General features: G+C 36.2%; 2 protein-coding genes across 3 annotated transcripts; both read left to right on the forward strand.

The window, feature by feature from the left end:
• The first annotated feature begins 205 nt into the window (after positions 1–205).
• On the forward strand, positions 206–1,270 carry LOC18105252 (60S acidic ribosomal protein P1). 2 transcript variants are annotated; one of them, XM_006375326.3, is made up of 4 exons: positions 206–365; positions 522–594; positions 715–921; positions 1,024–1,270. In XM_006375326.3, exons 2-4 carry the CDS (start codon positions 526–528, stop codon positions 1,078–1,080), a joined length of 333 nt encoding a protein of 110 aa, XP_006375388.2. In that variant the 5' UTR covers positions 206–365; positions 522–525; the 3' UTR covers positions 1,081–1,270. The 2 variants fall into 2 exon arrangements, with proteins under 2 accessions (XP_006375388.2, XP_006375389.2); XM_006375327.3 differs by lacking the exon at positions 206–365 and having other exon boundaries at positions 394–594.
• A 2,929-nt stretch (positions 1,271–4,199) lies between these two features.
• LOC7455362 (uncharacterized) lies at positions 4,200–15,469 on the forward strand. Its single transcript, XM_052446915.1, has 19 exons — positions 4,200–5,820; positions 6,355–6,666; positions 6,798–7,037; positions 7,156–7,276; positions 7,340–7,497; positions 7,639–8,272; positions 8,648–8,712; positions 8,826–8,927; positions 9,019–9,161; positions 9,495–9,550; positions 10,415–11,073; positions 11,179–11,369; positions 11,484–11,790; positions 12,265–12,546; positions 12,653–12,762; positions 13,860–14,193; positions 14,349–14,753; positions 14,840–15,080; positions 15,163–15,469. The coding sequence occupies exons 1-19, from the start codon at positions 4,414–4,416 to the stop codon at positions 15,186–15,188; spliced, it is 5,793 nt and encodes a 1,930-aa protein (XP_052302875.1). The 5' UTR covers positions 4,200–4,413; the 3' UTR covers positions 15,189–15,469.
• Positions 15,470–16,218: the final 749 nt, after the last annotated feature.

Here is a 16,218-nt window from a genome sequence, read left to right on the forward strand (position 1 = left end):
AAAGAAGTTAAGCCTGCTGCGCTTGCTGCGAACCAATACCAAACGGGCTCTTAACGGGTCAACGGAGTAAGAACTTTTGGAAACATGAGGGCTGATATTGACTATTTAAAATACATGGGTCGAAGTGTAACATAACTGAATATATGGGAGTGAAAATATAATCTATCACCATGCGAGTATTACATAATGGGCCTAGCCTTTGTAACACTGAGCCCCGTAAAACACTCAAGCCCGCCTCAGACTGCTTCTAATACTCCTCTCTCGCTCTGATTCCCAAACCCTAGATACTATTCTGTGTTGCAGCAGCGCAGGCGAAGGTTAGGGCACAGACAGAAGCAACCCATCTCAGATCTTATTTTCACAAGGTAAAAGCTCCTTTTCTCTTCTCAATTATTTACGCTCTTTATTTATAGATAGATGGATAGATGTGATCGTTCTACTTTTCTGTGTTTAAATTGATAATTGTGGAAACTTTGTCTGTTGATTTCTTATATTTTCTTTGATGATTTTCATGGTTAAAGAAAGATGTCCGGTAGCGAGCTTGCTTGCACTTACGCTGCTCTTATTCTCTTTGATGAGAACATCTCCATCACTGTATCCTTCAAAAACTAGATAAATAATACTATTGCTATCCGGTTTCTTCAAATAAGTTTTTAGGGCTTGTGATTTTTTTTATAAAGCGGATTTCTTGGATTCTTTAACTATTGCTAATAGGCAGAAAAGATTGCAACATTGGTGAAAGCAGCCAATGTGCAAATTGAATCTTACTGGCCAGGCTTATTTGCTAAGCTTGCTGAGAAGCGCAACATCGAGGACCTCATCATGAATGTTGGCTCTGGTGGTGGTGCTGCTGTTGCTGTTGCTGCCCCAGCTGGTGGTGCAACTGCCCCCGCCGATGCTCCCGCCGCTGAGGAGAAGAAGGTGAGAAGAAAGGAACAAATCGGATTTGTTGAATTGGGTGGTGGTTGTCTGAGGTGCTTGATATTTCTAACTGTTGTGTGATTTGTTCTATGAATTTTACAGGAACCAGTTAAGGAGGAAAGTGAGGATGAAGACATGGGATTCAGCTTGTTTGATTAGGAGCTCCTTTCAGAATGCACAAGTCCTCTGCTGCTTTTAGTGGTTTAAAGAGTACAATTTTTGCACCATATTGCAGTTTTTTGTCGTTATAAATATTTTATTGGTGAATGTAAGACTTGTTAGAGAATCCTGTATTTTTATCTTCATGACCTGATGGTGCTTCTAGATAAAATAGAAGTTTTTTAGATGAGTTTTGATTCTTATGATGTTTCCTAGTGTTGATCTGACGGGTCACTGTTGATGGTAGGTTTAATTATTTGCTATCCTGTTGCATGTTTAGATAGATCAGTGTAATCTGATATTTCCCTTTGAATGCTTCAAAGAGCTTTTTGTCATTGGCTTAAAAATGGTTTTGTTTTAAAGTTCTTTTCCAGACTAGACAGGTTCCGTAATCTTCAATTCTGTTTTTTTTTTTTTTAGTTTCTTGGTCAATTACAAATCAATGACATTATTGTTTGTCTACGCAATGATATTAGTGTCATGTACAGGGCGTCTTTGCATATCATGCAGTAGCTATCAACCCATGTTGATACTTGATAGTAATGAGTTTTTATGATTTGGATTGTTGTATTTGCGTATTTTCTTTGAAATATTTTGCTATTCAAGAACTAGAATGTCTGTCTTGAGCTATTTGCTTACCCGGGCAAGTCCGGGGACCATTGTTGATGCCCGATACTCTTCTGCCGGGTATATGCATGCATTCTGGGCAATTGTGGTAAATCGAGTATGCTACTTCTATAGATGTTTGCTTTGCTAACGCTGTCATCCTGTAGTGAAGTGATTAATAGCAGCATCTTTATTAAGTAATAGTTAAAACCCGAACTTGTCAATCGAAATTTATTGGATGTACTGCTCTTGTAATGTGCGAAGTGAGCATTTAACGTTTTTCTCCATGGACCCTGCGTGCTCGCATCATGGATACCATTGATGGTGGCATAGGGTCATAAAAAATTTCTGAGCTGTACTGTTCTTATAATGAAGAAGCAGCTTACCTGATTTGGTCTTTAGAGACTGTATAACATTTTAAGTGTTTATTTTTATAATTTTGATGTATAAATGTTAAAAATTAAAAAAATATATATTTTAATATAAGCAAATTTGTTAAAAAGTATTCTGCATCATATATAAAACACATACTTTCAATCTTGGGGAACTACAAATTCCTTTTGCTGGCTCTACTCCCTACCATTTCATGGATGTGTTTGGTACATGTTCAATCCCCTACCATTTCATGGATGTTTTTGAAATAAAACCTGGTTTTCACAAAGCTACCATGTTGATTGATTCACCAGGTGATACTGAGTTTGATAATTATAGAACAAATTTATATATAATGGAATGGAATTGAAATATTTACTATTTTTTTTTATTTGGTTGCAAAACTTTTAGAAATGTAATGTAGAAGATCAGAGTGTTATTTTAGTCCTTGTAGTTTTTGAAAAATTATTTTCGTTCCTAAATTCTATTTTTATTTATAAATTGGTCTTTATTAGAAATTTATTTTTGTCCTTGTACTTTATAAAACTTATAACTCAGTCTCTGGGATATTGTTTTGCAAGCATGTCTTTGTAAGATTACCCTTCATCGTGTGTAATGGTTCATCACGTAACTTTCTTATGCAATGCTTGTAATGTAATGAGTTATTATTCTTTTAATCCGTGTACTTTATAAAATTTATAATTCAATTTATGATAAAAGAAAATTGCAAGAAGGTCCTTGTAAGATTACTCTTCATCATGTAACGGTTCATTACATCACTTTTTTTATGTAATGCTTGTACTGTAATAAGTTATTATAATTTAAATGATCAATTATATTATAGTTTTAAAAATTGCACGACCAAATATAAGAATGCAATCATCATTATTATTATTAAAAAAAATTACTGTAGCTTTAGATACAAATTATTATTCAATGGAATAGTATAATTATAAAATTACTCTTAAAGAAAAAAAAACCTTTGAACTAGATATTGAGGGCAGGGTGATCTTTTTATTATAACACAATTATCTTTTACAAATTATATATAATTGTCTTTTACAAATTATATGAGGTTAGATTGGTAATTTTATATTTTATATAGTAAAAATACTCAATTAACCTATAATAAAATAATATAATGCCTAATACTCAAGGATAATTTTGTATTTTAAAATTTTATAGGAAAAAAAATTTATTTTTATAAATTAATTCAAATAAAACAAATAATAATCAAAATAACATTGACTAAATTCAAAGAAAAAATAAATTCAAGGGTTACTTTGAAAATTTAGAGATTGAACACGTATTTCAAGAAGGTGAGAGAACAAAAAAAAAAAGGCTATTGGTTTCAAGCCAGTCATTAAACCACACAACGCTTAGAGATGAAGGAGCTGTCGAGACGGTTTAAAAGCCGTCTCGAAAGCTATTTTTTAGCTGCTGAAAGCCTCCTTATACATTGCTCGAGTAGCGCGACCACAACTCTTTCGCTGGCAGGTGCAATGAATGCATTAATCACTTTTTTAAAAAATAATATTTATATTTATTAAATTATCAAACTACTCATCTTTTAACTTGATAATAACTAGAAAATCAAAATGAAAATATAAAAATACCCCTGAATCTCAATTAATTTTTTTTAATTTTAAAGGTAATTTAGTTATTTAAATACACTTTAAAAGTGAAAAATATGAAAAAAAAACCCTAAATGTGAATTTAAGTTTTATTTTGCTTTTAAGAATGATAGTTAATTCAACATGTTTTAAAAATTAATTTATTCTCTATCAATATGTTAAAGACTAGTGAATCCATGTAAAAAAATTGAATTTCTTGCAATAATTAGTTACTTAATTTTGTTAGAAGTCATATTGTTTCAATCTTTGTAATGTCTTGGTGACAACTACCCTTGTTATTAATTTTTTAATTTTAATACTATTAAAAAAAGAATTTAGGTAATATTTGAAGTCGTTGAGCTTTTAAAAAATTTAATTTTTTTAATTTTATATTATTTTTTATATTTTTAAATTGTTTTAATATATGAATATTAAAAATATATTTTTTTTAAAAATATTTTTTTAATATGTTTTTTAAATAATGACTACTAATATCCCAAACATTTCCTTAAACGAGGGGTCGTTGATTTCATACGCCGAGTTGTCGGCTTTTTATTTTTTACTTGCAGTGATACCGGTGGCGAAGAAAAGTAGAATACTATGGAGACGATCGGAGCAATTCTATAGCCCGGTCTCAGAGGAAGAAGCAAGAAATTTCTCTACCGTGATGACAAAGCAGCCTTTTCTTCTGCAGTCACATACATAAATGAACAAACATCATCCTACCGGATAGAAAATAAACATGACTAAGAAACTAACGAGTACCAAACTCCCTATGGAACTCGACCTTGACTCCTTCCTTAATTCTCATTCCACCTCCGATTCTGACACCGATAACACCTCCGTCCCTCACCGTACTCTCGACGAAATTCTCAACGACTCCGATTCCTCTTCCCCTCCTTCATCCCCACCCTCCATCAAACAATCAGATCTCCCTCCCTCCTACCTCCAACACGCCGTCTCACTAGATTCCTCCACACAATCACAAATTCTCCAGGATCAATTAAAACCCACTTCACTTACTCGAATTACTAATTCACCGTGGCGCCTTCCTCCTCCGTCTTCTAGACAGTTGCCATCGCTTTTCGGTGGAGTGAGATCGAATGCGAAGCCAGGGGCAGCCCTTGCAGCGGCAGCTGCTGCCTCTCGTTCTGTTCCGACACCGCATGCCGCCGCGATCAAGTCCAGGAGATTGAGCAGCGGGAGTGGAACCTTCCAGACGATTCTCGATATAGCAGAATCAGGCTCCAGTGGTGGTGGCGATCATGAAATTGTGTCAAATTCATCGAACGGAGACTCAATTGAAAGATTCCAGTCCCAGTCAGAGGAGAAGATGGGTGGATTATTTCAATCTGCTACAGCAGAGAATGCGATTCCGAATACAGAAGAGGATTTGAAGATTTCACGTGAAAGTGAAGGAGAGCCAGTTTTTCAAATCGAGGGGGAAGTACGGCTTGGTGATGATAGTGGTCAAGATATGTTGCATAATACTGGTTCGACCGCGAATTCTGATGCTAACTTAAATTTGGATGATGAAAATGCAGCTTGTGTTTCTAAAGATAAATTTGTGGAAGTGAGTGATTCGAGTGAAGTAGATATTATTAACTTGAATAATGTTGATTCCTTTAAAGACGAGGCGGTGAAAGGAGAGGGAAATAATTTGGAAGAAAATATGGACGAGGTTAAAGATGATGGGGTAGGTGTTTTTACTATTGATGATGGTGATGATGCAAGTTCAATGAGTGATATTTCGGAGCTTGTAGAGGAGAGAATCGAGCAACTGGAGAGTGAGATGATTAGTAAAAGGGCGGAGAAGAAACGGAAGTCTAGTCTGAAGCCGCTTGAATTGGCAGAAGAACTCGAGAAGAAAATGGCCTATACTGGATTGCATTGGGAGGAGGGTGCGGCTGCTCAGCCTATGAGACTTGAGGGTGTTCGGAGGGGGTCAACTAGTTTAGGATATTTTGATGTTGATTCTCATAATGTTATTACACAAACTGTTGGTTCCCAAACATTTAGGAGAGATCATGGTTCACCTCAAGTTTTGGCTGTTCATCTTAACTACATTGCAGTGGGAATGTCAAAAGGTGTCATTGTTGTTGTCCCTAGTAGATACTCTTCTCATAATGATGATAACATGGATGCAAAGGTTACTTCTGTTCACTCATATTGCTTTTAGTTTATGTTGCATGTGGCTTTTGGCTTGCTTCTTTTTAATTAGTGGATGTCTTTGCCTTTTGTTTTCTTGCTTTTATTGAAGGACGGGAAGGTTTGTTCTTTTGAGGGTGCAATTAGATACGTGCTTCCTGAGACGAGACCTATTTTGTTCATAGATGCAATGTGGAATAAGGAAATCCTAGATCCAGCAGTAATTTGAAGGACTTTCATAAATGTACTTGCATGAGATTATAGTGTTTCTTTTTTAAGTTGTGCTTTAGGCATGGGCTTAATTTATATGCGTGCATAAAATCTTTGTTTTCTTTTCTCAATAGACTCTTCTGGCTCCTGCTTACTAGGAAATTCACTGTAGTGAAACAAACTTCTAATGCTAACTGAATATCCAATTTTCAAGGAAAATCACAGCTGCAAAACATTGTCATTGTCGATATTTTGCAAGTTAGGTTCTTGTTTATCCTTATAGTTAGTCAGCATCACCCACTGAACCATCTTACTCCTTTTCCAGATGCTAATGCTTGGTTTACAAGGTGATCGATCTCATGCCCCAGTGACTTCGATGTGCTTTAATCAGCAAGGAGACATGCTCTTGGCTGGTTACGGAGATGGTCACATTACTGTTTGGGATGTCCAGAGGGCATCAGCAGCAAAAGTTATTACTGGGGAGCATACTGCACCAGTTGTGCATGCATTCTTTCTGGGCCAGGATTCTCAAGTTACTCGTCAGTTTAAAGCAGTTACTGGTGATAGCAAGGGTCTGGTTCTGCTACATGCTTTCTCAGTGGTTCCCTTGCTTAACAGGTTCTCGTTCAAAACACAGGTAAAGACACCATTCTAGGCTAATGGTGGACGCCCATGCCTTGCAGTAAAATGTGTTAATCTGAGTCAGCATATGGTAGGTATGTGTTGTACTTGCCAAATTAATGACTTAATGTTAATTGATTGTTATAGTGTCTTCTTGATGGACAAAGAACGGGCACTGTGTTATCAGCTTCACCCCTTCTTCTTGATGAATCTTGTGGAGGTGCTTTGCCAGCCACACAGGGAAATTCTTCAGCATCATCCACCAGCATTAGTAGCATGATGGGTGGTGTAGTTGGGGGAGATGCAGGTTGGAAACTATTCAATGAGGGCTCTTCTTTGGTTGAAGAAGGTGTGGTCATATTTGTCACTCATCAAACTGCTTTGGTGGTATGAAGTCCCTGGATAATTCTGCAAGTTCCATGCACCTTTTGTTTTGTGAATTAATGTTTGCTTATTTGTGGATGTTTATTCTTCACAATGTGTTGAAACCATGCCTTTTTTACAGGTTAGGCTCAGTCCCAGTTTACAGGTATATGCACAACTTTCTAGGCCAGATGGAGTTCGAGAGGGTTCCATGCCTTACACTGCATGGAAATGTACCACACAATCACATAGTTCATCACCTGGTATGGCCTGCAGAGTTTCTTAAATTTTCTAGTGGACAGTATTCTAAAAAGAATTTGTTGCAGACAATGTTCCAGAACATGTGGCAGAGAGAGTCTCATTGCTCGCAATTGCCTGGGATCGAAAAGTGCAAGTGGCAAAATTGGTCAAATCTGAGTTAAAAGTTTATGGAAAATGGTCCCTTGACAGTGCAGCCATAGGTGTGGCTTGGTTGGATGATCATGTATGTGTTTTTTTTTGGCAAATCTATTTGTTTCTAGTTGTTCACTGTTTATTGTTTTTGCTTTCTCCACTACATTTGCGCATGCTCTGTGGTTTATTTTATCTTTAAAACTTAAGTTAATGAGGGTTGTTCCCTTCCCAGATGCTGGTGGTTCTCACGTTAACAGGACAACTATATTTGTTCGCAAAGGATGGCACTGTGATTCACCAAACTAGTTTTGCTGTTGATGGTTCTAGGGGAGATGATCTAGCTGCATATCATACACACTTGATCAATATCTATGGGAACCCTGAGAAAGCTTATCACAATTGTATAGGTGTAAGGGGAGCTTCTGTGTACATACTTGGACCAACACATCTTATTGTTTCCCGCCTTCTCCCATGGAAAGAGCGTATTCAGGTTCTGCGAAGAGCAGGTGACTGGATGGGTGCCTTGAACATGGCAATGACACTTTATGATGGCCAAGCTCATGGTGTTGTTGACCTTCCTAAATCAGTAGATGCTGTAAAGGAAGCCATAATGCCATATCTGGTAGAGTTGCTTATGTCATATGTAGATGAAGTATTTTCTTATATCTCAGTGGCTTTTTGCAATCAAATTGGAAAAGCGGAACAACAAGATGACTCAAAGACTGGAAGCAACTCAGTGCACTCTGAAATAAAAGAACAGTTCACACGTGTCGGTGGTGTTGCTGTAGAATTCTGTGTCCATATACAGCGGACTGACATCCTTTTTGACGAAATTTTCTCTAAATTTGTCTTTGTTCAACATAGAGGTACCCCTTCAGATTACATAAAATTCTGTGCTTATTTGGTTAATTCTGGACTTTGAACTTTGACTGCTCCACCATGTAGCAATTTTGAATCAATCAATTAGATGCTAGTTGCATTACATCTCTCTGTCACTTCTTGAGGCTTGAGTTTTATAGATTGGATGTAGCCTCTTCCTTATTGTTCATTTTGTGCTTGCTTAAGTTTTCTTGTTATGGGTGTGCAATTTTCTACAATTAATGCTATGAAGTGAATGCCCTTTTCAATAAATTGATGCTGCAAATTGCATGTACTTTTCTTCTTATTTTGATGCTACATGCGATGATTATCCTGTTGAGTGGAAGCCTCAGTTTTTGAATCTTTATTTTTCTGTATTTTAGATACATTTTTGGAGCTTTTGGAGCCATATATATTGAGGGATATGCTGGGGTCTCTACCCCCTGAGGTATTGCTTGATGCTTGTTGTTTTGTTTACCCTCATTGATTTTTCCAATCTGGTTGCTAACTTTTTCACTGTAATGTCTTTTCTTTCATCTTCCTATTCTTACACCTTTAAAGATTATGCAAGCCCTAGTAGAGCATTACAGTAGCAAAGGGTGGTTGCAGCGAGTTGAGCAATGTGTCCTTCACATGGACATTTCCTCCTTGGATTTTAATCAGGTTTTTCTTAATTGTTCCCTTGTTCAAACTATATGTTTGCTATAGTTTTTTCACCAAGAATGGTGAATAATCATTGTATATTGTCTTTTAGGTTGTCAGGCTATGCCGGGAGCATGGGTTATATGGTGCCTTGGTGTATCTTTTCAATAAAGGATTGGATGATTTCAGGACACCTTTAGAGGAGCTATTGGTTGTTTCAAGAACTAGTCAACAAGAGACTGCTGCTGCCCTTGGGTACATGGCCTTAACCCATGACAGATTCAATAAATTAAAACTTCAATGATTTCGAGTAAATGTCATCCTGCATTAAATATATCATCTATAAGCTTGCTAACAAGGCAGGGATTTTCACATGTTAGGTTTTGACTGGGGAAATTCTTTTGCGTGAATTTAATTTTCCTAAGTGAATTTAATTGAGAATCACACTACATAAAATTATCCAAGAAAACGAATCACATCAATTTACCTCCCTCTTCACTTTAATCAAAAAATAAATTGTAAGTTGATTCGTTGACCATGGCTTCTCTATTCTGTATGGTTACCCTTTACTACTGAACTCAATTACAGGTACAGGATGCTTGTTTATCTGAAGTACTGCTTTTTAGGTCTCGCCTTTCCACCAGGTATCATTCAAGTTATGATAGACCTTGATTTGATTCAACTATTACAAAATTCTCTCCTTTTCAATTCTTGTCATTAGATAGATTGTCATAAAAAACTTTCAAATCAACTTCTAAGTTGGGTATTTAATGTTCTGAGAATTGACTATCGAGGAGCACTAGATTATTATCAAGCCTTTTGTGTGTGTGCGCATGTGTTTTTGAAAACAATTTATGCGAGCTCGGAGTCATTATTTTCTGAAGACAGCATGCATTCACACTTTAGAATGGTGCCAAGTTCTGGATAGCTTTTGCTCTTTAAATTTGATATATGAAACTTCTAATTTTATATATTTGTTTATTAAGACAAGTAAGAGGCTCTTGTTGACAAAGTCTATTTGTTTTTTGTAAAACAATAATATCTTTCATGATGTTATAATTTATAGTATAGATAGCTAGCGTCATGTTTGAAGTTTTTTATTACAATCCTTTTCCTATTTATTGGCTCAGCTTTTATCCAATCCGGTTCTTATATAAGTATATATTGATCATGGTACTGGCTATTATGTAACTTGATACCCACGACACGATTTTTTGGCTAGTGTACTCTGATAAGCATATACTTTCTAAATAATTTGTCATTACTTGATATTTCTTGTCAACATTTTATCCTCATCTATAACAGGTTGGTTAAACTTGAAGTTTCTCCATGTAGGAGGAACTTTGGCCGTTCACTCTCAAAATTAATATTTCCGTTGTTTAAACCAATGATGAACTGCTTGCATTTTGGAATAAATGATCACAAGTGGCATACGGATAAAGTACATGTTCAATGTGTAATTTGGTTTTCATGAATGATTATGAAACTTTGAAGCATTGTGTTTGCAGGACATGGGGCTCTTCCTGTCACACGTCTGTCATCTCTTAGGACCGAACTTGTGCAGTTTTTGCTGGAGAGTTCCGATGCCTCTAATCCACAGGCAGTGTCAAAAGGAACATACCTGAACTTGTATCATCTCTTACAGTTAGATACTGAAGCAACTTTAGATGTTTTGAGGTGTGCTTTTTTAGATGGTGAAAATCTGAAACGTGAGTTCTCTATGCAAGATGGTGCTGACACAAGTATGGAGGCTAAGCAAGAAAACAATATTATGGCTGAAAGTCAGAATTTATGGATTCAGAATACTATAAATGCTCTTGTTCAAATTACCGAAAAACATATATCCCGAGCAGATGAGTCTGCTGTTGATAATGTTGATACTCGATTTGTGGATGCATGGCCCTCAAAGAAAGACTTGGAAAATCTGTTTGAATTCATTGCATACCATGTTGCATGTAGGAAAGCTCATGTTTCAAAAGTTGTGCTGAGTCAAATTTTGGAGTACTTGACATCAGAAAGTACTGTCCCACCAAGTGTTCCTGCACACATCATTGAAACTTCAAAGGAGAGAGAGAAACAGGTGCTTGCACTTCTGGAAGTGGTGCCTGAGACTGATTGGAATGAGTCTTATGTGTTGCAGCTATGTGAGAAAGCACACTTTCACCAGGTATCTATGCCATGATCACATTTGTGCTATTGTTTCAGAGAGTGTTTCTTATATCAAGTTCTCTTTTTGGTAGCATCATGCCATTGGCTCTAATATGGGTTTCAGGTTTGTGGCTTAATTCATACCATCAGACATCAGTATCTTGCTGCCTTGGATAGCTATATGAAAGACGTAGACGAACCCATTCATACTTTTGCCTACATTAACAATATGTTAGAAAAGCTGAGTGACAATGATAGTGGTGCTTTTCGATCAGCTGTAATTTCTAGGATTCCTGAGTTGCTTGTCTTAAGCAGGTAAATTTTTTTAAATTTTTTTGTAAGAAGACATGTCAATTTTTACTCTCTTATTTCAGATTTCTGTTATTTGGGAACTTTCTTCTCTAATCGATCTTATGATTTTTTTTCCAGAGAGGGAACATTCTTCTTGGTCACTGACCATTTTCGTGTTGAAAGTCCACATATCCTCTCTGAATTACGCTCTCATCCACAGAGTCTTTTTCTGTATTTAAAGACTGTCATCGAGGTTCATTTGTCTGGAACCTTAGACTTTTCTAATTTAAAAAAAGCTGATGATATAGATGTTGCTGATGGAAGAAGGGTGAAAGATCAGTCAAAAGGACTCACAGCTTATCTGGAAAGGATCTCTGATTTTCCTAAGTTCATGCGGAATAATCCTGTTCATGTGAATGATGATATGATTGAGCTTTATTTTGAGGTCAGCCCATCTACTGTTATCCTAAAAGCAATTGATTGGATTTGAATGACATTGCAACACCACTCCCTCTGAAACATTAAAAAATTGTCATGTCTTTTTTTTTTTTGAGGGTTTGTGTTCAGTCTGATCGCATGGTCTACGTAACTCTTAATTTTGTCTCTTCAAATTTGCTCTCAAGGTGCGCCTGAAAGGAAATGAATAAGCTCAAGTGTTCAGTCAAATAAATGTTGTATTGGTTTGGGTTGTGATATAGGTGCTGCCTTTTTTTTTTTCCTTGTGGGATATAATCATCTACGTGCAATTTTATGCAATTATTGCTTGACTAATTGCATTGTTTTTATCAGAATTATGTTTGCTATGATAACTTCTAATTTCCTGCACTTCTAATTGCTGCTTTTTCACTTCAGAATTTTCAAGAATGGTGTTATCACTTCTTGGGTTAGATTCTTAGTATTTTGCATTTTGCTCTTGCAGCTATTATGTCAGTTTGAGCGCAATTCAGTTCTCAGATTCTTAGGGACTTTTGATAGCTATCGGGTGGAACATTGTTTACGCAAGTGCCAGGAATATGGGATAATAGATGCTGCTGCCTTTTTGTTGGAAAGGGTTGGTGATGCTGGAAGTGCTCTTTTACTCACACTTTCTGGTCTCAATGATAATTTTCCAGAGCTAGAGTCAGCTGTGGAAAGTGTGGTTTCAGATATGAGTGTTTCTGCCAGTAGTGATCATTACAGCACTGTTTTAAAATTGAAAGAGGTTGACAGATTTATGGAGTTTTATGATATGGTTTTAATTTTTTTTTCCTGATAAGAAAGCATGCTTTTAATGGATGTTTAATGCACTCTGCAATATTTATCTTCAGGTGGACAACATACGCAGTATATTAAATGCCTGTATTGGATTATGCCAGCGGAACACCCCTCGTTTACAACCTGAGGAATCTGAGATGCTCTGGTTCAGATTACTTGACTCGTAAGCTCAATATAGATTATTAATTTGATTACATGCATTGTGTGACATTCTATATATAACAGTAGTTTGCTTGTGACTCCTCAGACAAGATTTTTCATATTTCTTCTACCTTTTTTTCTTCTCTCTTCAGTACATCTATTAAAAAATCCAAATCTTTGGTCACCATGCAGAACATTAACAAGCTGTCTATGATGTAAGAAAAAGTTTACTGATTATCGACTCACCTTTTTTCTTATTTTTCTTCTATTCTCCTAGTGAAAGTCCACATCTTTTGTTACCGTTCAGAACATTAACTAGCAGTGTATGATATACGACAGAACACTTCGAGTACTATAGCCAGCTGCCAGGATATCGCTATGTGTGCTGTGTTTTGCCTGTGCATAGTTTTGAAAGAGGAAGCTGAGAATGTTCCTGTCTGCATTTTATGTTTTCTTGCGTTAACAAATGCTGTTCTATTGTTGGTAAAAGCACACCTGGGCATGCTAATGTGTACCTTTTCATCTTCTATTATATTGTTGGTAAAAGCACACCTGGGCATGCTTAAACATTTCAGCTCTCTTAAGGGCAAAAACACCTTTTCATATAAAATAATCTTTTTTTATTTGATTTTGCAGCTTAAACACATAATGCATGTGGTTTTTGATAAATCTCCAAGAATGACAATGTGAACCTTTTCATCTTCTTTTAATTTTGTATTATTTGAGAATGTGTGAGATTAACATCTGGTTAATAGGAACTGCCATAACTAGTGATATATTCATTCTGTAATGGAAGTTATCACTTGAAACAAGTCAACAGCTGAGCAACTGTACAAAGCACTCTTTTTTAATTAATTGGTCAAGTCAACCACTGTTTTGTTTGAATTTCAATTTCTCAATTGCATCTTATGAGTTTTCTTTTGGTAATTTCTATATTTGCATTAAGAGAACATGCATCTCCTTTTAGATCTTGTATTATTCATGCTTCTGGCTTTGCTCCACCAGTCCTTTATGCTTGCTGTTTTATCTATTTTACATTTGCCAAGAATGATATTGTTGTGGAAGGGAACAGTATATGCATTTTTCATTTCCTAATTTTCCATATATATAAAAATGCAGGTTCTGTGTGCCTTTGATGGATTCCTATTCAGATAGAAGGGCATCAAAAGCAAAGAATTACAGTGGAGTGCTAGGTGAAGTTCTGGGCTCCCAAGAGGATGATGGGGCATGGGTAATCAAGTGGAAAATCTCCAGATCTTGCAAAGGTGCTCACTCCTTGAGGAAATTGTTTTCTATGTTCATCAAAGAGATTGTCGAGGGGATGATTGGATACATTCGCCTTCCAACTATCATGTCAAAACTCCTCTCTGATAATGGTAGCCAGGAATTTGGTGATTTCAAAATTACGATACTGGGGATGCTTGGAACATATGGCTTTGAAAGAAGAATTCTGGTATATATTTATGATCTATTAACTTGGTCATTTGAATTTTTTCTTTATCTATTCATCTTAGAATTTGTCTTTTTTATGAACTTTGTGCCAGACGGTTATGAGCTGTTCAACCTTAATTCACAAATTTCTACTAACTCATATTTTATGCATTTTAGGATACTGCCAAGTCCTTGATAGAGGATGACACATTTTACACCATGAGCTTACTAAAGAAGGGGGCGTCTCATGGCTATGCTCCCCGAAGTACTGTATGTTGTATATGCAACTGCCCACTTGCAAAGAATTCCAGTTTCCGTATTCGAGTTTTCAGTTGTGGTCATGCAACTCATCTTGATTGCGAACTTGAAAATGAGTCATCAAGTAGGGGCCACTTATCCGGATGTCCTGTTTGCATGCCTAAGAAGAATACTCAAAGGGGGGCTAGAAACAAATCAGCACTTCCGGAGAATGGTTTAGTGAATAAGGTTTCCGCGAGACCACGGAGAGCACATGGAACTAGCATTTTACACCCACATGAAGATTTGTTAGAGAATTCCTATGGGCTTCAGCAAATATCACGGGTAAATGAGTAGCTTAATTGTTATTGTTACACCACTCATGGTTAGAAGTTGTTAATTGATCAAAACTCATCCTGAATTTTCTGCAGTTTGAGATCTTGTCTAGTCTCCAAAAAGATAAGAAATTAGTACAGATAGAAAGCATGCCTCAGCTGAGGCTTGCACCACCTGCTGTTTATCATGAAAAGGTGAAGAAAGGACCTGATCTTTTAACAGGAGAGAGTAGCAGTGCTCTTGCAGAAGTCGAGAAACCAGGCAAAAGGAGGCAACTCAGAGAGGTAAAACTGAAAGGGTCATCTCTCCGGTTCCCACTAAAATCAAGCATATTCGGTAAGCTTTGTGATCGCTCAGTTCATGTTGGTAAAATTTTGTCACAGAGATGCATCTTAACACCTGGATGATGCTTTTGCAGGCAAGGAGAAGACGAACAAAGGCTGACAGTAGTCACAGTACTGGCTTGTATAGACTAACAAACTGTAGAAATTGAAAACCGGCTGTCCATTAGCTCATGAGTTTGTCATCAACGATGCTCTCACTTGGCTGAGGTTTTTTTCTAACCTATGTAGTCTCTCTCATTCTGTTTTGTTTTTGTTTTTTTTTTTCCGTGATGTATAAAATATTCTGTGCAGTTGTCTTGTAACCATGTAGGAAAAATAAATTTTGTATGTAGTGGGGGGAGTAAATTTGGTGATAAATTAAAAACCTTTTAATTTAAACAAGTTAGGCTCGTTCTTGCCTGCATCGATTTAATGGTGGAGTTTGATGTTTGCAATCCGAAACTACTGTTACCTTTCCATGGGATGGAAAAACTGCTCTTAAAGGCTTGAATTTTTTAAGCTTTGATCGGACGGTTATGAGCATTCTGCTGGAAAATGGGATGGATACTGAAGCAAATATGTTGTTGGCCTTGTCGGGGATTAAGGATGATGCTACGAGTACTATTATATGTGTTCCACCAAGCACCAACTGAACTGAGGATGCTGTAATAAATTATTATGCATGGCAAATTGTAATAGGTGCCTTCTGGAGGAAAATAAAGGAAAGCCTGCAGATTGCTTAGAACGGCCACACTGGATAGATGGTAGGTTCAGAGGTTTAAAATTATAGAAGTAATACCAAATTTGGCCCTTGCTGTGGGTTGGTTTGCCATTGAGTTCTTTAATTAGAGTTTGTAGTATTCATTTTTTTTTTTCATTTGTCACATTTCTTTTTTCAGAACCAAATAAATTGTTTAACACTAAGCGAGTTCAATTTAATCTCTCATGCTATTTTTGCAGTCTAGAATAGAAATCTACCATGAGTTTTAAAATATGTATCAATAAAAGTATCCACTACAAAAGTTTTGACCAATTTTACATGAAAAAATAAAAATTTTAAAATTATTCTTTATTAAATGATTAAAAAATTCCATAAATAAGGGGGGAGATTACCTTGATCAGTTTAATTTTTTTTATATAATATTTTTGAA

Source organism: Populus trichocarpa, chromosome 14 (genome assembly GCF_000002775.5).
Source record: "Populus trichocarpa isolate Nisqually-1 chromosome 14, P.trichocarpa_v4.1, whole genome shotgun sequence".
In the NCBI taxonomy this organism is placed as follows: Eukaryota; Viridiplantae; Streptophyta; class Magnoliopsida; order Malpighiales; family Salicaceae; genus Populus; species Populus trichocarpa.